At 33.1% G+C, this 24,021-nt stretch overlaps 1 protein-coding gene across 1 annotated transcript in view; it reads right to left on the reverse strand.

Annotated features, from left to right (window-relative positions):
• Positions 1–4,212: 4,212 nt before the first annotated feature.
• The window catches only part of Ptx1 (pituitary homeobox homolog Ptx1), an 85,156-nt gene continuing 65,347 nt past the window's right edge, over positions 4,213–24,021 (reverse strand). The window contains exon 5 of the mRNA XM_074122542.1: positions 4,213–8,416. Within this exon, the coding sequence (XP_073978643.1) occupies positions 7,949–8,416 (468 nt within the window). The 3' untranslated portion in view covers positions 4,213–7,948. The remainder of the gene's footprint in view (positions 8,417–24,021) is intronic.

Here is a 24,021-nt window from a genome sequence, read left to right on the forward strand (position 1 = left end):
CATTCATTTTTAAAACAAAAATTTAAACTAAATTAGAAAAAAAAGAAGGAAATAAACGAAAGAGAAATAATAATTTGAAGAGAAAATAGAATGATTTAAAGAGAAGAAAACGTTGGGTTGGTAGGAAATCTAATCTACTATAGGGATTAGTTGTTGGGAGCACTAATCCCCTTTTTCTCAGGATACTAACGTTTAATTTATCTTACATGTGCATCTGTTTGTACACAGTTTACGCCAGTAACCAATTCTTCTACAATCTAGTGTTTAATTTAAGATTTATTTGTACATGTGGAAGATCCGAAGAGTTCTAAAATAGGTGTATAGCTGTTGACATAATTTTATTTATTGATCTTTTTAAAATCAACAATCATAATTACATTGAAACTGTTATAAAGTAAAAATTAATTTCAATTCATTTTAAATTTTTAAAAATATACTAGTATACTTTGTTTAAAACAAAAGTAGAAAAGCAAGAAGCTGCACTAGTTTCAACATTAATAGAATATTAGCAATCTTTAGAAGAAAATAAATAACAATAGAATGTGATTTTTCCTTATTATTAAAATTACTTGGTATTATCTGTAAGAGTTTGTGAGTCTTATGCAGTTATTTGCTACTTTTTAAATTATGTATTCTCTCTGGGAAAGGTGACAATCCAAGGTGCCAGTGAAGGCTTCCCTAAATTTACTTAATTTCTCTCTGAACCCTGATCTATTTGCTGTACGCTTTAAGATGTTTTGTGTACCTTATGGCGTTCAATCAACCGTTATACTTAACATTTTAAAATGTAAGTTTTTGTTAAGGAGATTTGAAATTAAAGTTTTCACTTTATAGAACGGAAACAAACTTTAACTCTAAATATCTCGTTTCCTGCTCTATAGATTTTTACTAAATTTTACACAACTATAGACAATAGTAGTCTACATATACAGGTAAAATATAAACAAAATCTATAGAGTAGTTTACGAGATATATGATGTTAAAGTTTTCACTTTATAGAACGGAAACAAACTTTAACCCTAAATATCTCGTATCCTGCTCAATAGATTTTTACTAAATTTTACACAACTATAGACAATAGTAGTCTACATATACTGGTAAAATATAAACAAAATCTATAGAGTAGTTTACGAGATATATGATGTTAAAGTTTTCACTTTATAGAACGGAAACAAACTTTAACCCTAAATATCTCGTTTCCTGCTCTATAGATTTTTACTAAATTTTACTCAACCATAGACAATAGTAGTCTCCACATACAGGTAAAATATAAACAAAATCTATAGAGTAGTTTACGAGATATATGATGTTAAAGTTTTCACTTTATAGAACGGAAACAAACTTTAACCCTAAATATCTCGTTTCCTGCTCTATAGATTTTTACTAAATTTTACTCAACTATAGACAATAGTAGTCTCCATATACAAGTAAAAAATAAACAAAATCTATCAACTAGTTTACGAGATATATGATGTTAATGTTTCCACTTTATAGAACGGAAACAAACTTTAACCCTAAATATCTCGTTTCCTGCTCTATAGATTTTTACTAAATTTTACTCAACCATAGACAATAGTAGTCTCCACATACAGGTAAAATATAAACAAAATCTATAGAGTAGTTTACGAGATATATGATGTTAAAGTTTTCACTTTATAGAACGGAAACAAACTTTAACCCTAAATATCTCGTATCCTGCTCAATAGATTTTTACTAAATTTTACACAACTATAGACAATAGTAGTCTACATATACTGGTAAAATATAAACAAAATCTATAGAGTAGTTTACGAGATATATGATGTTAAAGTTTTCACTTTATAGAACGGAAACAAACTTTAACCCTAAATATCTCGTATCCTGCTCAATAGATTTTTACTAAATTTTACACAACTATAGACAATAGTAGTCTACATATACTGGTAAAATATAAACAAAATCTATAGAGTAGTTTACGAGATATATGATGTTAAAGTTTTCACTTTATAGAACGGAAACAAACTTTAACCCTAAATATCTCGTTTCCTGCTCAATAGATTTTTACTAAATTTTACACAACTATAGACAATAGTAGTCTACATATACTGGTAAAATATAAACAAAATCTATAGAGTAGTTTACGAGATATATGATGTTAAAGTTTTCACTTTATAGAACGGAAACAAACTTTAACCCTAAATATCTCGTATCCTGCTCAATAGATTTTTACTAAATTTTACACAACTATAGACAATAGTAGTCTACATATACTGGTAAAATATAAACAAAATCTATAGAGTAGTTTACGAGATATATGATGTTAAAGTTTTCACTTTATAGAACGGAAACAAACTTTAACCCTAAATATCTCGTTTCCTGCTCTATAGATTTTTACTAAATTTTACTCAACCATAGACAATAGTAGTCTCCACATACAGGTAAAATATAAACAAAATCTATAGAGTAGTTTACGAGATATATGATGTTAAAGTTTTCACTTTATAGAACGGAAACAAACTTTAACCCTAAATATCTCGTTTCCTGCTCTATAGATTTTTACTAAATTTTACTCAACTATAGACAATAGTAGTCTCCATATACAAGTAAAAAATAAACAAAATCTATCAACTAGTTTACGAGATATATGATGTTAATGTTTCCACTTTATAGATCGGAAACAAACTTTAACCCTAAATATCTCGTTTCCTGCTCTATAGATTTTTACTAAATTTTACTCAACCATAGACAATAGTAGTCTCCATATACAGGTAAAATATAAACAAAATCTATGGAGTAGTTTACGAGATATATGATGTTAAAATTTTCACTTTATAGAACGGAAACAAACTTTAACTCTAAATATCTCGATTCCTGCTCTATAGATTTTTACTAAATTTTACACAACTGCAGACAATAGTAGTTTCCATATACGGGTAAAATATAAACAAAATCTATGGAGTAGTTTACGAGATATATGATGTTAAAGTTTTCACTTTATAGAACGGAAACAAACTTTAACCCTAAATATCTCGTATCCTGCTCTATAGATTTTTACTAAATTTTACACAACTATAGACAATAGTAGTCTACATATACAGGTAAAATATAAATAAAATCTATCGCGTGGTTTACGAGGTATTTGAAGTTTAAAATTTCACGGTTTTAAACGTAACAAAAATTTAACTCTAAATATCTCGTTTCCTGTTCGATCGAGTTCTGTAAAATGCCAAAAGGTAGTTTAATCAACCCTTATACTGAACATTTTAAACTTTATGTTTTTGTTAAGGTATTTTAGTATAATTTAAGGTGCATGTAATGGAAGGGTATTGGAGCTCGGAGTCTTCTTAGAGCTCTGCCAGCCTTCGGACGAGTAGCCTCCCTGTTGGAGGACAACGCTGTCTATCAAAAGCTCTTGAGCTGTTTAGGCTCACTGTTCGAGAAAATCTAAGGTTTGTGCTCCTGGATTTGTATCCAAGACTTAAAAACAGCTTACTAGTTCAACGCGCTTTCAATTGAGCTAATACCTCCCACACTTATCCTGGAATATTCTGCCATAAAAACAATATTTTGTAATCGACACCATTTCTCGTTATATGGAAGAATTTCTACTTCACCAATCTTGTATCTTTCATTTCCTTTACCCGTTTATACCTCGAACCCTTTATTTTTTGTATTGACTTATGCTTCTATTACAAAAGTAACGTTTTTATCTTTGATTGTTTAATTTTTTAAATTGTAAAATATTTCAGTCATATCTTTCATTATTTTTTTTAGCTGTATTTCATTAGACGCTTCTTTTAGTTATTAAACACTTTCTTTCCAAGATTCTTGGACACTTGTTTTTTGAAAGAAACAAGTAAACAAAATTATTTGTACACTAACTGTGTAGTCTGACAAGTTAGATAAGCGAAACGTCATCAAAGATTTGTGCATAATTAGAATGCATAAGAACTTATCCAAAAAAGTAAACAGATATTAGGATTAAATATTTATTTATTGTATTTTTGGACTTGTTTATGCATTAACCATGTTTTGTTTACAGAATCTGGCAAAGATTGGTATCTCACAGCTACTGTTTGCTTTTAATGCCTCAATAGACTAATATTTTTTTCTCCACTACTTCGTGGCTTCTATTGGATAACGGTGTCTTGAGCGCTACATGCAGGTTCATTTTTTGCTAGAAAATAAAGCAAGGGAACTGATTGTGACTTACAAATAAGAAGTAGAAAAATGTATATTTTTAAATACCTTTATTTTTTTTCAAGTTATATTTCTCTTTTATTACATTTACATTTAGTTATAATAGGTGTACAATTTAATTTTCAACTTATACGATATCGTTAGTTATATTCTTTATGTTTGACTTCTTTTTTGTTTTATTAAAAAATGAATAAAAGTTGAACTCTATAGTGCGGTGCATCATCTATCATCCTAAGGCCATTCACTATCATCGCACACTCGAGATGAGGTCAGAAAGTCCCAGTATTTCTTCAAAGGAACACTAATTCCAACTTAGTTTTCGATTTCATTGGGAAATGTACAACAGATTTAATAAAATTGAGAGGTCGAGTAGTATTTTGTGAACACATGGTTTAAAGAAAATGATAAATCTATGAAGAGATTTAAATAAAAAAACTAAGTCAACCGATAGTTATTGTTTGCTCATTAATATTAATGTAGGATTTATAATAGCACAATTATCAAAACTACCACTTTTAGAATAAACCGTATCACTTCTTATCCTCCATAACCTCACCCACAATGACTATTTGTTTTCAAATGTTTCAGAAAATGGTTGCAAATTGACCACTGTACCCTCGTAGGCACCATTGTACGTAAAACAAACAAACAGGAAATACATCAAAAAAAATCTGTATAATCTATTCAGTAAAGTGATACAATTGATCAAAGTCGACCAAATACTTTTTGTCAAATCTCCTGTCCTAAATATTACCTGAACGAAATACCAAATTTAAACTCTGCGATTTCACGTTTTTACTGGTGTCTACAAACAGGTAATCTCACAAACTATAAACTTCTATAATCTCACAAACTATAAACTTCTATTTCATTTTTTTTTACTTCCGAAGAAAAGTAAGTTCAAGTTTGTGAAGAATTAGCTGATTATTGCAAAATTGTTGTCATTCCTTAAAAGAATGAAAATGAGCTGGAAAAAACCTTAAAGCTCCGTTGGAAGGAAACATTTTTACTAAAATTCAATGTATCTTTCTCTTTAACATGGCATAAATAGTCAAATTTAACACTAAAATTTTGAAGTGGAAGATATGTAGATATCTTTCTTTGATGTGGTTTCTGGTTTGTAGGGTATAGTTCTCAAATTCTGATAGCTTGAGAGACCACTTGCTTTTGTATCTTTAGATTGAATGAAGCCGCTAATGGCATCAACAGTCTATGATCCAGTTTAAAAATGATATAATAATATTCATTATCCTTCATAGTAATCTTAAAAAAGAGTACAAGCTGGCAAAATGATTGTATGTTCTTAGGAGGGTAGATACTGCAACGCATTCTATTGTTTATCAAAGTAAATAAAAATTGATTAATTCATTTTCGTTTATTAATTTAATTGAAAAATATAATTTCGTTGTATGAAGATCAAGTTGTAAACTAAAAAAGCAATAATTAAAAAACAAAATACTTTTCCATAAAATTACTGTATTAAAAAAATATTAATATAAAACCAAATTTTTAACAATAAAAAGTAGAGTAAAACAGACTACATGTATCCATTCATTCAGTCTACAAATCACATATGATTTTATATATATTTTTTAATTATTTGAATTTATTTGGGATGCGGGAGAGTTCTGTATTTAATTCTTGAGTGAAAAATAAAAATTTTCTAGATAGAAGAAGTAAGGGCTGCATTTAAATACTTAATACTTATTACAAATTTGTTTTATACTTAATATATTTAGACGACTAGTAAATCGGTATTGCACTATACACACATACCGTGTGTTTCCTAATGTTCTTCAAAGTTGCAAAAAATAAAAATAAACTAAACTCGTGAACAGTTTTCCGGACTGTGAAGTTTCTGGAGTATCTGTGCAACTTTGAATGCACCACAATTGTAAGCATTTCGAATTCTAATTCTTCGGCATCACGCGTGATGTCAAGCCTACCTACTATTTATCCAGCACAATTTATCCATAAATGTCACAATAGGCTAATCCAAATATAAGTAAGATGAAGTAATATCTATTTTGTAGGCGGTCTTTACGTCCAACCACCAAATTCAACCTAAACATATCGATACATTATTGTAACAGGAGTATTGGAACAACCCAGCTAATGGTATCCATAATGCACGTTTTGGTGGGGAAAAAATAGGAGCTACAGGTAATCAGGCAAAATAAAAAAGAAAACAAGACTGAATTCCTTCTTCGTCCAGTTTTAAACTCAGTATATCTACCTCTTTCAACTTCTGAAACTCCGAAGAACATTATGAAACTCATTGTATAGTTTATATTTATTTCTAAATATATTATATTGACCTTTCACCTATTAACATCTTCATTTTTAGAGGGGAAATTTATGTACATTATTTATTTATACATAATGAATGTATATATGTATATGCCCCCCCAATTTCGACGCTATGAACGACAAAAAAATCGATTTCTTCTTTGATTATATACAATTTTGTATACAAAAGTCCATTCGTTTTACATTATATACACTTCGGTATACGGTTAATGTATTCTCTTATATACACAAACTTCTTTATATTTTAATTTTACACTTAAAAATTAAGAAGGGCAAAATCTTTAGAGGTTTACGATTTTTTGCATTAATTTATATATACAAAAAGTATATTTTTTTAACAAAATCCCGCCTTCAATTTAAGCGAGAGGATAAAACTGGGCCTATAGTTATACAATTTAATAATAACTAAATATTTCAATTCAATATCTTACTCAATAATTCTGTACATTTATAATTATTAGAAATTATAAAGAGGCAATTAGCTCAACTATTATTGCTATAATTTTAAGGTTTGTGAACTATTTTATAGTTATTGACAGTGTTTAATATGTTATATATTTCAATTTCTTTTTAGTAAAGAAAATTTTTGGATATAAATTAAAATTTGTATAAATATTTATTTGATACTTGTGGTTCAAAAGCTCACTTGTGATTTTTTTTTTTTTTTAAGTAACTTGTCGCTTAGTTCAACCGTTTTTGAAGCTGGACTATCAACAAGAAAAGGCTAGCATGACTATCTTATAAAATTTGTTTCTCCTATTCAGGATGCTTCGTTAAACCATATAACTAATTGTTGTAACTGGGTGAACCGTATTCCAGATCATTTGACGCAATTCCGAGCAGAAGATTATCTTTTCACTATCGCCTCTGTTCTGGTATTTTTTGAATGGAAGGTATAGACCCACTATAGAGTGGGTTATTTTACTGGGGAGGAGATAAGCAGGACTTCTCCATGAAGGTTCAATTACTGTATAATATTAGACTGAGAGAGTGAATCTTTGTTTGAAAGAGCTAGGCTTGGTCGGAAGGTCAGCAGCAATTGTTGGGAGATAAGAAGACAGAAAGCTATTTCCTAAGTGAAAACAGACAACCGGGATTGCAATTACTGAATTTATCTCAGAGCGGATTGAAACAAAAGGTTTTGGAACTTAAAAAGCCATTTCATAAAAGAGGTTCATTAATGAAAACAAGTTTACGATCAATAACTTCTTCTTGGGCGAGACAGAGGTCAAATGATATGGTTTTACTAGGAACAGATATCATTTATTATAGAATTAATTATTTTTAAATAGCTATTTTTTGTGTGTGCTTTTCAAAAATTATTTTCAAAAATATCAGAGTTCTCTGCAAATGTTTCAAGAGTTCCTTTTGAACCGCAAATATCAAAATTCTAGGTGCAAAACTCATTATCCGATTGTTGTCGTTTCTCCTGAGTAATAAGCTGTTCTACAGAATATGGTCAGAGCGGAGGTGCGTACTGACAGGCTGATAATGGTTGCGGTGTGCCGGGGCAATGTTGTTTAGCTTTTAATCTAAGCGATGCTAATGACGTTGACATGCATGGCTCTGGTGGACGAGGATGGTACATATAGCCGGGCGATGCACCATAACATGGAGACGTTACTGGCGGACTAGGCATACCCTGGCTGGCCGCAGACGATGGATTAAAACAGCCAGTTGTTTGATGATGATTTATTGAACCAAGTGGATTTACCGTCCATGGAAATGCTTTACTACCCAAAGGTGAAGGTACTTTGGCCGCCCAATTATTATATGAATACGATGTATATAAGGAATCTGTTTCGGTAAACGGTTGCATTAGGCCGTGTCCAAAACTAGATTTGAAGTCAGCTGCTGCCGCTGCGGCTGCATTCATTGCGTTACGCTCACGTTTACGCCATTTCGCACGACGATTCTTGAACCATACCTGTAACAAAATTCATTTCATGTATATTAAAATTGTTAATATTTTAAATAAAGTGCTTTTTTGGGGGGGACTTTTAAGCCCTCTTAATCTCCCTTTCATCTGCTTGTAACTTTCGATTCGGAGATTCCTAAGATTCAGAAAAAGTGTTAGATACCATAGCATCAAATCTCTTACGGATAGATCTGGATTCGAGCCCAGTCGTGCCGGCAGTTAATGCCTGAAGTTTAAGAAAGATCTTTCTACAAAACAACCCTCTTCTACTGGAATACTATTACAGCATAATACATGGAATTCATAAAGATTAATATAGGCGTTTACCCTCGCCCAATCATCTCCTTCTAATAAGAGCAAAAGGAAGAATTAGTTTTTAGGACTGAATTTCTATTCAGCCCTTTTTAAGAACAATTCAAGAAATACATAAATTCACAACAGTTTATGAAATATTACTGATGTGTTCTATTTCTTATAAAGGGCAGTTGTTTTGATTTAAATGTATTAAAATTAATGGATAAGTTGAAACCTTGAGAATTTTATTTTTATATTTAAGTAATCTAGTTATAAAAAGTAACTACATTATGTAAGAAAATTTAAATATAAATATATATACGAGCTGATAAGGCTCTGTTTATGGTGGGGAGATATCAAAAATAAAATAGGAGGTGCATGTTTTGAAATCGTGATGTGTTACTGATGCATATGAAGATATCACTTATCAGAACGAACTTCACGTCTTTTTGATGGCTGACGTTATAATGGCCGTCACCATTTTTTATTGGTTACCAAATTATTATCCCTACCTGATTTGTTTTTCAAGATTTTTAACCTATTTTGCCTGTTTTATTTTATTTATTTTTTTTTTTAATGGATGCATTCACTTAGAATGGACCAGAGCAGTGGTCGGCAAACCGCAACAATTTGGCACCTTGTGCGTGGCACTTCCACCAAATTCCTTCCTTTCAATTTAATTTTATCGATAAATTCAGTATTATATCAAGTTTTATTTAACGTGACTTTAGTCTAACCAAGACTTAAAACTTTTAAGTAAAGCTTATTAAGTTAATTTTAGGGAGCGTTGGGGAATGAAGGAGATGTAGTGTCGAGGATTGAGAGAGATATGTTGAGATGGATTGGACATATAGAGAGGATGAACGAAAGGAGTTAGACGACGAACCTAGCGTACAAGACAAGTGAGGACGGGAGAGTTGGAAGCTGTCGACCTCAGCGAACCGACCTTAAACAGATTAAGTAAAGAGCTAATCTTTATGCTGTTGATATTTGGCAATGTAATGAGCTGCTGACCAAAAGGACCAGAACCAAATCGTTTTTGCGATACAATCTGTAATTTGCTTGCCTAGGGTGAGGTTATACTGTTTTATTTCCTGAACATTCCGAAAGATAGCATTCTGTGCCATATTTGTAGATTTCCATGCTGGCTGGTGACCGAATTTAGTGTAAGAGACTATAACCCATGAACGGAACTGTTTTGCAAGAAAAGTATTACAAGAATTTTGTTCCAAAAGAACCTGTGACCAGTATATGATTCCGACAAACTCTATGAAACCTAATTAAAACTTATTATTAGATTGAATTTCATTAGTAATTGTTAGCAAAATGAGGATTAATTGTTTTAAAGAACATTACATGCATTTTAGAGTGCATTGTACTTTATCCATGCGTAGATCCCTGACAGAGCTCATAAATATTTTTTTTTTTTTCCAAAACTGAGCTTAGAAGACACTCTTCAATCTGGTAAAACACTTCGAAATTCACTAATGCTGCCTATTAAGCACTTAGCACTTTGCGAAAAGATTTTCTGGCAGAAAAATGGACAGAGGAAGTTAAGTCAACGAAAGAAAGCCGAAAACTGTTCAACAAGTCCTCTACAGTCGCAAGAGTGGTAAAGACAGCACATGTAGCAAGGTATTGTAGGCTAAAATAGAGTTCTTCTTGCTCTTCCTTTGACAGTCTTGCGTAATAACCAATCAAAATCCATTTACAATTACCTTCAAAAATCCCGCTTCGCTAAAATCATATTTGAATATCATTAATTCTAGTTTATTTTGGTTAATTGTAATTGCATTTTTAACACCTAGTAATTCTGTTTGAGGTCAGGAATATCTTAATAATTAAATTTAAATTCAATATTTATTGTAATAGTTGTATTTCCAAACCTGCCTTCACTTTATGCCTCTAAATTACTATCAATATCCAGAAATGCTATCTGGATTAACACTTTTTCAAGACTTTACACAAGCCATCTTGGCTCATTCAGCGCGGAGGCTGCTACGGCACTCCGCGAGTTCCATAATAATAACAAATAAACAAACAATGGAATTCCTTTTCACATAAAACAGTTCTATCAAATATTTGACGGCATAAAATTAAGTACAAATTACAACTGAGAATCATAAACGAATGTTTGAAAATGAAGATTAAACACACATTCCAAATGATTAAGAACTAAATAACTTCTATAAGTTTTGTTATCTGTTTTGGGTCGGTGCCTTTTAGTGGCACAGTATTAAACCCATAAAGATTAGTACAGTTAGGCAATTTGGGATTATCTTCAATTAAAGTTAATTTGATCGGTAGGAGATAGAAGCAGGAAAACATTGCTATAGCAAACATTAGAAACGTTTTACAATTGTTTGTACAATTCTATTAATAATGTAGAATATACGACATATTGGTAGTAAATAAATTATAGGAAAAAGAACTTATATGCTGTCTCCTCAATAAAACTGAGTATCGCTGTTGGCCTAACTTTGGCATTAATAGCCTACAAATTTTTTGCTTTTAATTCCGCTTTTATTCACCTTTTTAGGTATCAAAATATTTTGTGTTTTTTGACACAACATGATAAATTAACACAATGTTATCGAAATTTCTTTTAATTGCGTCTCACAATCCAGAATAATTTTGCTAACATCATTCTAGTGAATGCCTTATCTCCTACAACGTCAAAGTGTTGGATTAGTGTTATCTGGGAATCTGGTTAAGGTAGTCTAGACTATGTCCAACGGAACCCACAAGATGATAAAGAAAGAGTTGCCTAAGGAGAACGAAGGTTCAACTATTTAAAGATTAGCAACATTTCAAAAAATGTGTAAATGGACTTTCGGCTTAAAGGATATTCAGGCCTAGTTTAGAGCATCTCTTACAACCTTTGCACATAATCTAAGGAAGGCTAATGTTCAATGGCAATGCCAGATGATTAACTGCAACAAGACGGGAAATCTGGTGTGTGCGGACTGTACATAGATGCTTGACGACTAGTAACAGATAACAATCTAAGGATGACTGTAATCTGCATTTAATAAAACAGGAAGGGAAGTCATGTTAAAGATGACAGAATGGAAAAAGACAGAGAGTGCGATCTGCCTGTTGAATGAAATGGTTGTGGAATCCGGGACTAACAAAAGTGAGGTAAGTATTCCGGAGAATATATCTGTACCTCGGAGGGAAAAGGCACCATGTCACAAAAAGTAAATTTTACAGGGGAGCCAAATAAAGATATTTTTCCAAATTCATTTTTTGTTCCACTTTTCCGGTTATACTCTTTCCTGTATTTCTCACCGTAATTATTACATTAGGTACGGCCACTTTAACTCCCATATTTTAAAATATTTTACTTTCATCTCCATTGTGAAAAAATGTATGCCCATGTAGTGCCTTTTACCCTTAAGCAATGAAGTATCATGGTGCTTTTTAAAAATACATAAATCGCTTAATAGTAAACATAGGACATAGTGCTTTACACCTGTAGAAAGAGCAACAAAAAATTTGTAAAATGATGCCAAAATCTGAAAATCGAAAAAATGGACATGGTGCCTTTTCCCTCCGAGGTACAGATATATATTTTGCGGGATGCATGGTCGCTAATCAAAGCAGCGGCTGAAAAGTTAAGGAAGGGAGCATCCGCCATTCAAGGCTAAAAAAAGATGAGAAATAAATGCGTCAACAGAGAAGCTACTTTCTCTCGTGATACTGCTGGAAAACAAAACTGAGAAAAGAGAACTAACCTTGTCCAGGTCATCTCGTGCGGATGCCGCACGATAGATGGTTAAAGAGGGAACTAAAGAGATTTACTTCAAAAAGGAAGGAAAAGAGACCATCCAGAGATGGCTGGAGGAACACTTGGCGGGTTAAACTGCTGAGATCTGACGATCTTTAATTCTGGCAGTCAATCGAGTGAATTCATATGAATAAATAAAATCTGTTTAGAGCGAATTAAAAAAAAAAGTGAGAGTAAAGATTAAGTAAAAAAGGGAAAAAACTTAACTTTTTCGGTCAAATCTTGTAATCTGTTTGCTCTTAGAAATGCGTCGCTGAAACCAACAGTTTGGTCGTGAAACAAACACACTTTATATCCCAAAAATCTCTTTTGTTTCATCATCTTTTCGTAAAACCAGCATAAAATAATTTTGTGGAGACTAAATACAATTATTATACTGCAATAATTATTTTAGTTTTATAAAACACACATATTTTTTTACATGATCATCAGATGTTAAGATATGCTTGCGATCCCCTTCCATCTACGTATCTGACTCACACAATAGATCAATAAGTAAAAATAATCAAAAGTAAAATGTTGTCACCAGTGAAGGCCATTACTTCCTTCCCTGGTAGATCTCATTTCTGACTTCCAATAAACTGAAATTATTCTAGTGATTAATGCGGTCAAATGAAGAAGGGGTAGAATAATAACTAAGTTCATCTCGCCTGAACTTCAATATCACGCTTAATGTGCTTCTAATAAAGCTGAACGGATAAGGGCGGTTAAATTACCATTTAACAATAGACATAAGGGGAATATATCAGTTTCTCTCCAAGCTACTTCATCGCTATTTGTAACTGGCTTCTTTTAAACAATTATTATTGTTCTTTTTTACTTCCTCCAAGGATAATTAAGATCCAGTCGAATTTTACAAATACTTTATACTCTTTGGTAGATCACAGAATTTTGCATTATTTCTTAAAACGACTTTACCGATGGTCTGTGACCATGGTCATTGTCTTGTTTATATTTGTAGATAAGTAAAATATGTAATAATCAAAGTATTAATATTCAATAAAGACTATTTACTACTACTAAATCAGGGCTATCTGGCGCCCGCAAGGATACCGTCCCTGTTCGGGTGCCATAATTTTTCCTTGTGACCGGCTAGGGGAGAGAGAGATCCCTCTCTCTTAAGGGATCCCTCCCTCCCCTAGCCGGTCACAAGGAAAAATTATGGCGCCCGAACAGGGACGGTATCCTTGCGGGCGCCAGATAGCCGAAGCTATCAGATACGAGATCCCTAACCCGCCTCTATCAGAAAAATACCCTTAAGGGTGCCTCTGGCGGGATAGCTCACTGGTGAGATGAGGGAGGATCCTGGAGACAATCACCCGGGGCGACAGGGAGCAAAAATAAAATTCTCTCTGGTGCTTACTGAACAAACAACAGAATACCTTTACTTAAGAAAAGATTGATACAGAAAGGAAAATTACACTAAATACAAAATAATAATAAGGAAAATATAAGACTCACATTCGATAACATATGCAGGCACTGGCCAGGCCGAACGTACGGTAGAGAATGAATTTCTTATTATTATTATTTTTTTTTTGGAATGTTAACTGTAAATATGTTAGCACATCGGTCTTGCAGTTCAAAGGTCCAATTTATATTATGCAGCAGCTCCTGCCATCTATGACTATTTTTCGGTTACAAGCGTAGGAATATTTCGGAATAATAGATTACTTAGCAAAGGAATTTACCACCTTAAAGAAGCAAAAGGAAGTTTGATGAATCAGGAACTTAAAGTTAGGACTTTTTCTTTCTTGAAAAGGAACATATCGATAAGATTTGCTTTGTGTTTTGTTGAGTGAATGCCTTCCCAAATAAATAATTTGTTGAGTCTATTTGGAACACTATAAAGACGCGAGGATAGAATTAAACAAAATGATTGAAACACGGCTCTTTCTTACTGCAAGCACTCAAAATGAATCATCTTCAAAGTAGAAATGGTTGATAAATAATGTTTCACAGAACAGATGGAAAGCAATTTGCTCGGATGAAAATTCTAAAATTGCTTTCTTTCTCTGGATGGAAGACCTGAAAAGGTCCAACAAAACTATTTAAAATAAACTCACATTTTAAATTTTTCACTACCCTAATCCTGATCACTAATGACCAGTAAAAAAGATGTTAGGGCTAAAGTCCAAAATCTTTAGCGATGAAAACATTAAGAATGAGGAAGAAACGAGAAAAATTATGAGGAAATTCTTAGATAGAGATCATCCTGCTAAAAAGAAAGAAAAGGTAGTCAGTATCAGACAAGTAATTACTTTGCACTTTATGGATTATAGAAAAAAAGGATTTAGGGACGAAGTCAGAATATTTGAATATCCGGCCAATCTAAGTCCGAGAGCTACAGGATGCTTATTGTTTCATCTTATGTTGATGTTAATGTAGGTTTACAACAATTTTTTATTTTCTGTTTGTATAATTAATCTATTAATTATAGTGAACAATGTTTTATTGAGGGTTGAATTTCTTATAATTCAACAAGGGTAAAGGAACTAAATGACAGAGAAGGGAAGGCTATTTCAGCCGGAGAGAATTGTACGGTTTCGAGTGAAGATTGAGATTCTGAGAGGTATATAAGTTAATGATATTAATGGCGGTGAGGTAAATTATATTTTTGAGAGAATGGCAGTATAATATTGAATTGTACCTTAAGCTACACTATTTTTAGCATGACATAAAAATGGAATACGTGCCATCATAGTTCGTGCGGTTCCTGCTTAAGGAAGAAAATAAGTTAATGGACAATTTTAAGATCTAACCAGGGTTTTTCCTAATTTTTATTCTAATGATTCTTCACTGTCTTCATCCTTCACAAACAGTGGCTCGAATATACGTATTGATATTCGACAAAATGTTGTCAGGGTAGATAAATTATAAATGAACAAAAGAAAAAATAGCCATTATCATCATGAAATGCTTAATTTGTAAAAATAGACAGTTCCACAAATAAGATATTTATACAGTTACACAATATTTACAGTAAAACAAAATAAGTGTAATAACTGTTTGTTTTCATTTTAGATAACAGATCTTTGTTATATAAATCAGGTTATAATTGACCTCCTCTAAATATTCGAACAAATAAGTGAATGATTCGTTTTTATTTTGCGAATTTAAAGCTATGCTGATTATTCGGGCATATTACAAAATGGTTTTTTAAGAGAAATATTGTTTCCAAGCCTGGAGAATCTAAAAAAATGTTGGAGCAGTTTCCTTTCATTTCTACTAAATAAGCGAAGATCTTCCACAATTAATTGAAGAACAATCAAACATAGTTAGGAAATATAAATTAGTATTGTGTACTACTTCTTCAGTGTTTCGATAACTTATTGCAGCATCCTAGCCCCTTCTCAATCAATCTCTTCCAGTTAACCCTATCTTGTGCGGCCATTATCCCATGTTGTACTCCCCGAAGGACCTAATATCATCTGTATACTACCAAGCGACCATCACCTGGAAGAGGTCTACTAGCCGCGCTCTATATAGTTAAGATAATCTCCACGTTTTTAGGTGCCGCAATCTCGTTCATTCAATTTATTCGCCCTTGCCCATCTAAGTCAAAATTTATGAGAAGAATTTTGATGGGTTCTTTGAATGACTAAATTTTGATTCGTCCTTCTCCATTCTACGTCAGAGGGAATTGAACCTTTAAATATTCTTTCTAAGTCCAGTAGCTTATTGAAGCTCCATTGTTTATTGAATGAGCCAAATTGTTTGTTTAGTTAAACTTTGCTTTCTAGGCGCCACGGTAGCCGAGCGGGTTAAGAGGCGAGACCTGCAAAGCTAATATGCATTGTGGTACTGGGTTCGATTCCCGGTCTTGGCCTTGGATTTTATTTAATGGTTAAATAAGAAATAGTAAAGTATGTTTGCTAGTCGCCTCCGTCCAGGAGACCTAATTGGTAGTTGGACGTTAAGCCCCGCCTGAAAAAATAGGCGATTACTTTACTTTACATTTGAGTGCCAGCATGCATGCTACTTCGACAATATGAAAGGACTTCTGATTATGTCATCATCGGCATGAACTAGGTTCTTCCGATCTATACATATCTTCTTAGTGTTAATGGTAATTTCTTAAATAAATATTTAAATATAGAACGTGTTTTTTTTTATAAAGGAATAGAGTGGATTATTGGTGGTATAAAGGGAATGAAGTAAAACAGAACATAAGCGAAGGGATGAACTTATATTATGGAGATGGTGATGGGTCATCACCGGACTCCCCTCTCAGTCTTCTGAATGTATGTAGGTATCAATAAAGGAGGATTACTTGGCTCCCCTGGCCTTGGCTATATGTGTCCAACCGGCCCTCTTTAAACTCTCGTATTTATTGAATAAAATACTATGTAGATGGCTGTGAGAAGGTACGTATGTGTTATGTACAAGCTGTTGCTGTTTGCGGTTAATACATTGATCACACCCTCTATAATAACAAATACAATGTCCCACTGTATTATACATAAACACGCGTATGCTCATAATAATTTTTTTTTTTTTTGTTATACCACTGTTTACAATTTTACCAGCTGTATTGCTGTTATTGTAGGCCGATATTCAATGTGAATCCAAAGTATTCAATAGAACTCACTACCCCCTTTTCTAACAAAACATTTGAAGGCCGTTTAAATATTAAGAATGTCATACAGGATATTTTTTAAAATTACCTTATGATTTATTATCAGTTTTATTTACAGTATTCTTTATTGGCTGCTTAAATAATGGGAACTGCAATAGTGGCGTAATTGAACAAAAGATTTTGTTATTGTAAACATCAAAAAAAAAATCCCATGAACTAGGTTTTAATTATCTGTGGGCAAATTACTGTAACGAAGCAGCCACTTAGTTTTTGGTACGAGTGGATAATTTAAATTATTAATTAGAATAAGAAACTGAGAACTTACAAAATTTTGATGTTAAAAATACACAGAAATAACTACCTTTAAAAGCAGTACACTGAAAAAAGCTCTGTGCGCCAAATGCCTCAGTTTACGCCTTAAATAAATAGATTTAAAAAACTATTTTAAGTGTAGTCCAAGTCAGCGACTTAAAAATATAAAATAAAGAACTAGATAAACTAAAGGGTAGCAAAATAGACAACGGTAGAACGTAGTATTTTTTTGACGACTGACGAGGACCCGGAAACGTGTGTATTTACCTAGTATTTGCTCATAAAATAAAGTTTAAAGTTCTTCAACCTCAATTAAGTGCCAACCGCATCTGGGAACTCCTTCAAACTTAAGTTTATAACATACAATTTTTAATTATTTTCAATTTGTTTAAAATTCTCAGCGTTCTGATATGAAATTTGGTATAAAATTCCATTAACTACCCATATAGAGTTGTTTTTAAAATAAAATAAGAATGCACCACTGAATGACATACAAACAATACACAACACTTCAGTTCTTTGAGCAAATGAATTAGGAGGAGCAATAAAGTAAAAAAATGATCTTATCTTCAAGTAAGAAAAAGAAACTGACAAAAAATGTAAATAAATAATAAAGACATGTGGGAAACAAAATAACGAATTAAAATAACTGTCTAAAAATAAATCGAAAAAACCCTTAAACAAAGTCAAAAACTGGATAAGTAATACATTATTTACACATTGGCTTTATTAATATCTGAAAGAGATTAATCCCAAATCCCAAACATTTTTTTTTTTTCCTTAACTTCTTCTTTATACTTAACCATGTTACCTCTTTTAAATGAAATTTCAATTTAGAACAAATTGGGGGTTGGTGCGTTCAGTTTGTTATTTGGTTTAATTAATTCTATTTTGAAATTTATTTAGGTACCTTCAAAGTTGAGCTGTGGACGTGATTTTTTTTTTTTAACGCTTTTATGATGAATATGTTTATTCTCAGGAAACATTCTCAGTGCGTAAAGTGTCTGAAAGATTATTTTTTATTTATCCTTTTATTGAAATTTACGCCTGTACCTAAAAGATACAATAAGTAAATGTGATAAGTGTATAAATAAAGAGCGTGGCAGACGTGAATGACGGACATTCAGTGATGGCCGCCATTAGTCACCTAGTTGGTCACGGGGCCAACGGCGCCTCAGCCGTCTTCCGAGGATTGGAGGGTAGTGTAGTTGAAGATAAGTTTGCAGCTAAAGGGTTGGGATGAAATGAGAGTTTTTGGTGAAAATTTTTTTATCGAATTTTGGCAAGTTCGGAGATCGAGTGGAATTTGGAGATCTGTATGTATTGTGTGTAGTTGCTAACATAGAATGGAGCGTCTACTATGCGGCGGAGTATTTTTTTGGATTGGAGTGTTTGCAGTCTATTGATGTTTGATTTTTTTTGCTGTTCCGTAAAGTTCGAGTCCGTAAGTCCATATTGGCGGTGAGAAGAGTTGTGTAGAGTCGTCGTTTGTTCTGTAGTGAGAGTTTTGAGCGTTTGTCGAGTAGTCTGGCTAGAAGGGCGCCAAGATAGCCGAGCGGTTAGAGGCGCTGACCGTTAATGCCAAGAAAGATTTTTAAAATTGTTTTTTTGTCTTCGTTACCCATAATTGTTGGGTAGCTGATGTTGAAAGTGTTGGTATAGCTTTATATAGATGTGCTGAATATTTATGAACGCATCGTTTAACTCACTTACTAGAAATTTGTCCACAGATGGAGTGGTAGCAAAACTAACAGCAATATCATGTGGACAATTATTTTTTCCTTTTATAAAAGAGTCTTTAATTCACTGCTTGAAGTGATTGAACTGTCATTTAAGAGTGAGATTAAATATTCCGCTGAAAAAATGAAGAGAATTTGAACACCCAGTTTAAAAGGAAGAGTAGGTACCAGTTAAGAAAGAGATGAAGTGATACCTGGAAGTAGGAAGGACATAAGTATATTCAAAGAAGGGTGGTACTAGATGTTAGCGACGGAAGAGAGAGGGCGTACTACGTGAGCTAGCTACATTAGCATCGTTCTCCAGAGTTACCCGGCGGCTTTAAAGGGACAACATACCGGCCTCATGTCGCATACATACTTCACAGAGCACTCCAAGAGTACGTGAGCCACATAATCAAACAATATCCCAAACATTAGCCGAGAATATATTCTTCTGCATATCCTGTTCCTTTATTTTATTTTAGTTTTGTGCAAAAGTACTGGAGGTATATTTATATAAAGTGTGGTATAATTTTAGGGTTACAAGCAAATTTTTAGGGAAACCAGAAATCTGGAAAGATGATACCAATGGTGACAATAATCTTGCGAGAGAGAGGAAGTCACTAAGTGTTTGTCTTCTCTTTAGCGGGATATTAGAAGAATATGCAGGGAGACCAACGAGGAACTTCCTATATTTGAGTTTACTCATTTTCGGAATGAAATGAATATTCAGATCATTGTGGAATGTTTCGTTTAGGCGTAAATTATATTTGTCATAAAATACCGTAACATTTAAAGTAGGTATTCAGCAAAGTAATGTATAGTTTTTCAGGCAGATTTTACGTTCAACTTGATGTTCAAGTTAAAAAGACTAATGATTGGATAAGTATTTACTCAAACGAATATAATTTGTTATAAAGTAAAAATATAAAACATTCCAAAAAAGTAAAAATACACTTAAATAATAATTTTTTTTTTTTTAATTTATTTGCTATTCACAATCTACAAAAGAATAATGTAATCAGTGAATATGGTAGAAGAAGACTTCATGACTGGATCAACTTGAGGAGAGAAGTTGCCCACCGGCAACACTCTCGCTGAGTTTACTGAAGCTGGTCGCGAGGCCAACAGCGTTTCAATCGTCGTGGAGGACGATCTGGAATCGTTGTGGAGGCGAGATTTTTGAACAAGAGGATTGGTACAGAGTGGAAGAGAGTCAAAGAATTTTCTATATTTAGATTTAGATTCGTCAGTAACGTATGAGATTTTGAGGTCGTTATGGAGGGTGCAGTTAGAGACATAAAATGGAGAATTCGTAATCTGACGGAGAATTTTTGATTGAAAGGACTGTATTTTTTGTAAATTGGAAAGTTTGGCTGAACCCCACAGTTCAAGTCCCTAAGTCCAGATCGGTTTAAGTACGCTGTTGTATATTAGTCATTTATGTTCTAGTGACAGCTTAGATTATCGTCTGCCAATTAGTCGTAACAGTAACATTTGTTTCGTCGGTTGAGTTCAAGTCTTTTCAGTTTAATGTGCGGATTCCACGTTAATATTTTGTCGAATACTACCTTGAGGTACACCAGCCTGAGAGTAGTCGGAAGAGGCAGATCCACAACTTATCTTAAAGAAGCGGCCTTTAGAAATGATAGTATAATTAAGTAATAAGTTGATGGAAGAGCTCTCAATAACAAAATTTAAAATATTATTTTGAGAATCGAAACAATAATTAAAATATTGTACAACGGCTTGCCATAACTCTCAAAATGGAAGCTACTTATTAAGCATGTCACTAATAACAAAATGAAGAATTCTTATCGACCATGATATTGAAGTTACCAATCCCAGAATACTTTGAACTAACAGATTTACTGAAATGAAAATGGACTACAGATTAAACTTCATTGCTCGTTTCTAAGACAGATAGCCAAGGAAGGCAACAACTTCTACGTATTTCAGATCGTCAAGGCATTTTCAAAAATTCCTCTAAAAAGTAAAATTAATTCTCTATAAAGTAATTCAATAGTGCAATACTTAGCTATGCAAGTTCTGCTTGGAGTTTTACTTGTAGGAGAAAATATTTCTAAACTTTAAATTATTTAGAAAAATAATTACTATGTTTTGCTAGCCACTTCGCTTTACAACACCCGAATTGGATACCAACACGAATGCACTGTCATACCTACTATTAATAAACATATTGTTAGAATTAAAATTTTCCATTCATCTAAATATACCAGAGAACATTAGAATCTAGTTTGTTAATTCCACTAACTATTCTACAAAATGGGGATAGAAGGATGAGCCACCTTTCCACTCTTAATCTTATGTCTCAGGGAAGGTTATTGCTGTGCGGCAAGATTATGCAGCGAGGGGAATGAGGGGATATCAGTCTTTCTTCGTTAGCCCAGAAATTACTAACAATTTTCACAAAAATTATCCAAGTATTCTAGATAAAATTCTCTAATGAGAAACTTTAGCATTACGAATCCTCCCAACTGGAATGGATGTACCCAGATTAAAGCGGGTAGTGCACAGTAAATATAAAGTACAGACAAGGAATAAGTATGGTGGGGGATGGATGCTTGCTGGATACAAACTTTCCAACTTGACTGTACTACAGACTACACTATTGATCTTAAGAACTCTACAGCTTCCCAACTCCTCTTGTCTCTCTTATACTCTCACAATCCTATATATATAATATCTATGCTGGCTTACACTCTAACAGTATTATCTATTCTCTCTTGGAGAGTGCGTCTCCCCACCACTCGTGTCCTGAATGAAATACTATTCCCCGGCACCCCCTAGTCACCACCACCACCTCCTACCATCTCCTCCAAAGAGACTCCAATTCCTCCACTCTTAGTATACACATACAGAAAGTCGACTCTGAAACCTCTCTGCACCACTCACATGTCCGTCCTCTTCTACTCAAACTACATTTCAAAGTATCTGTGTGTTTGTGTAAGTGAGAGGGGGGATGAGATAGAGTCGGCCCTCTTTGTACCAGTAGATCCCCACTTGAAGCCTGACTGGATTACATTGGATTTAGAGATTATTCCGCTGATCGTTTGCTAGTGGCCGCATACACACAATGGGCATGTCAGCTAAGTAGAACGTGGCGTCAGTTACCCCAAGTGGGGGCCGAAGATAAGTTTTGACTTTGATTATTGTTTGTTATTATACTTTTATTTCCATTTTATTTAAATACTTTAAACTATGTACAATTTTAATCTGTACAAAATAGTACTTTATTTTTTTTCTTAAACAAAACAACTCGTACATTATCAAAGATTAGACAGGATTATGTTACAATGAAAATCAAATGGTAGTTCCCCTCATAAAATCAACACGCGCACAATGGCGATTGAAGTATTTGCAGCAAAAATTTATAGCGTCATTTACATTTTATAGTCAGCTTACTTCCGGAAGTAGCTAATAAATTTCAAACATTTTATACATAAAACAATCCCTCAGTTAACTTGTTAACCAGGACGATAACCAATCATCGCGAACGACTTTGTTCTTTGCCCTAATAAACAGTACTTCTTTTGCTGGTTGGCATAAAAATAAAAAATACGAGGTACAACAGCAAAAACTAGTTCATGACTCATAACTTGATTTAATTCGCAAATATGTACAATTACTGGTAGTCACCTCAAAGAAATACCCATTTGAATCTTCACTTTCAAAACTTCACTGCTCAAAATTTTGCTACTTATTCTTCACCAGCAAAATAAGAGGTGTGGCTATTAAATATCGAGACTATTGCTGTAAAACATTTTATTTTAAATTTATACATATTTAGTTATTATCACCTTCAATATACACCTCTCCCCTATCCCTACAACGCTCCATGCGAATTTACCATTGCTCCAAACAGTGCTGGAAGTCTTTTTCTGTCATGCTCCAGCATGACGCGTGCCGCTTTTTCATTCACAGCCTTCAACGAACTGAAATCGTGTTCATTTTTTAATGCAAACTTTGACTTTGGGGAACAGATAAAAGTCACTTGGGGCCAGGACAGGCGAATAAAACGGATGACCTAAAACTAATTGGCTAGAAGCGTCTTGACAGATAATGCAGTGTGAGCCGGCGCGTTGATGGAGAATCCCGTGACTTGTTCTTCCACAAATCGGGTCGTTTTTTTCCTTACTCTTTCACGGAGTTTGAGCAAGCACCTCGCGGAAGTACTGTTGATTAATTATAAACGATATTTTCATCCATTTTGGACGTGGAAGGGCGACCTGGGCGGTCATCATCTCCGACGTCTTCTCAACCATCTTGGAAACGCTTGAACCACTCAAAAAACTTGCGCACGTGATAAACATTCGTCGCCATAAACTTCTTTTAATAAAAGATAAGTTTCAGAAGCGGTTTCACCAAGTTTCATGCGAAATTTCACGACAATTCGTTGCTCTACTACATGTTTTTTTTATTTACAAAATACAAAAGTACAAAAAATACAAAAATAAAGAAAATTATAACAGTATTAATAGGCATGGCTAACGCCGTCTGCCAGAGTTTGCTAGACATTGAAATAACAAATTATCTCAACAAGATTAACTCAATTAATGTCAAAGTAAAAGAAAAAATTAATTGTTTCACAATAAAAAATTATTACTCTGCTCAATAAAATTAACTAAAATTAAATACTGGATTTTAAATAAAGAATAGTGTAAATAATTATCAGATACATATGTGATCTTTACTGGGAGGTAAATAATTTAAATAAGAGATTAAATACAAGAAAGATAGAAATAATTTGAAGTTATATGAAGTGCTTAAAATATAAATAAGGAAGTGAAAATATTAGTAAATAAATGAACTTTATAACTTAAGTTATAAACATGAGAAGTATTAGGAGGTCAAGTTTTTCCTCAAAACCATAGCCCTACGAGTATATTCAAGCAAAGGT

This window comes from Rhodnius prolixus, unplaced genomic scaffold, assembly GCF_049639745.1.
Source record: "Rhodnius prolixus isolate KJV_2025 unplaced genomic scaffold, Rpr scaffold_8, whole genome shotgun sequence".
Lineage (NCBI taxonomy): Eukaryota > Metazoa > Arthropoda > Insecta > Hemiptera > Reduviidae > Rhodnius > Rhodnius prolixus.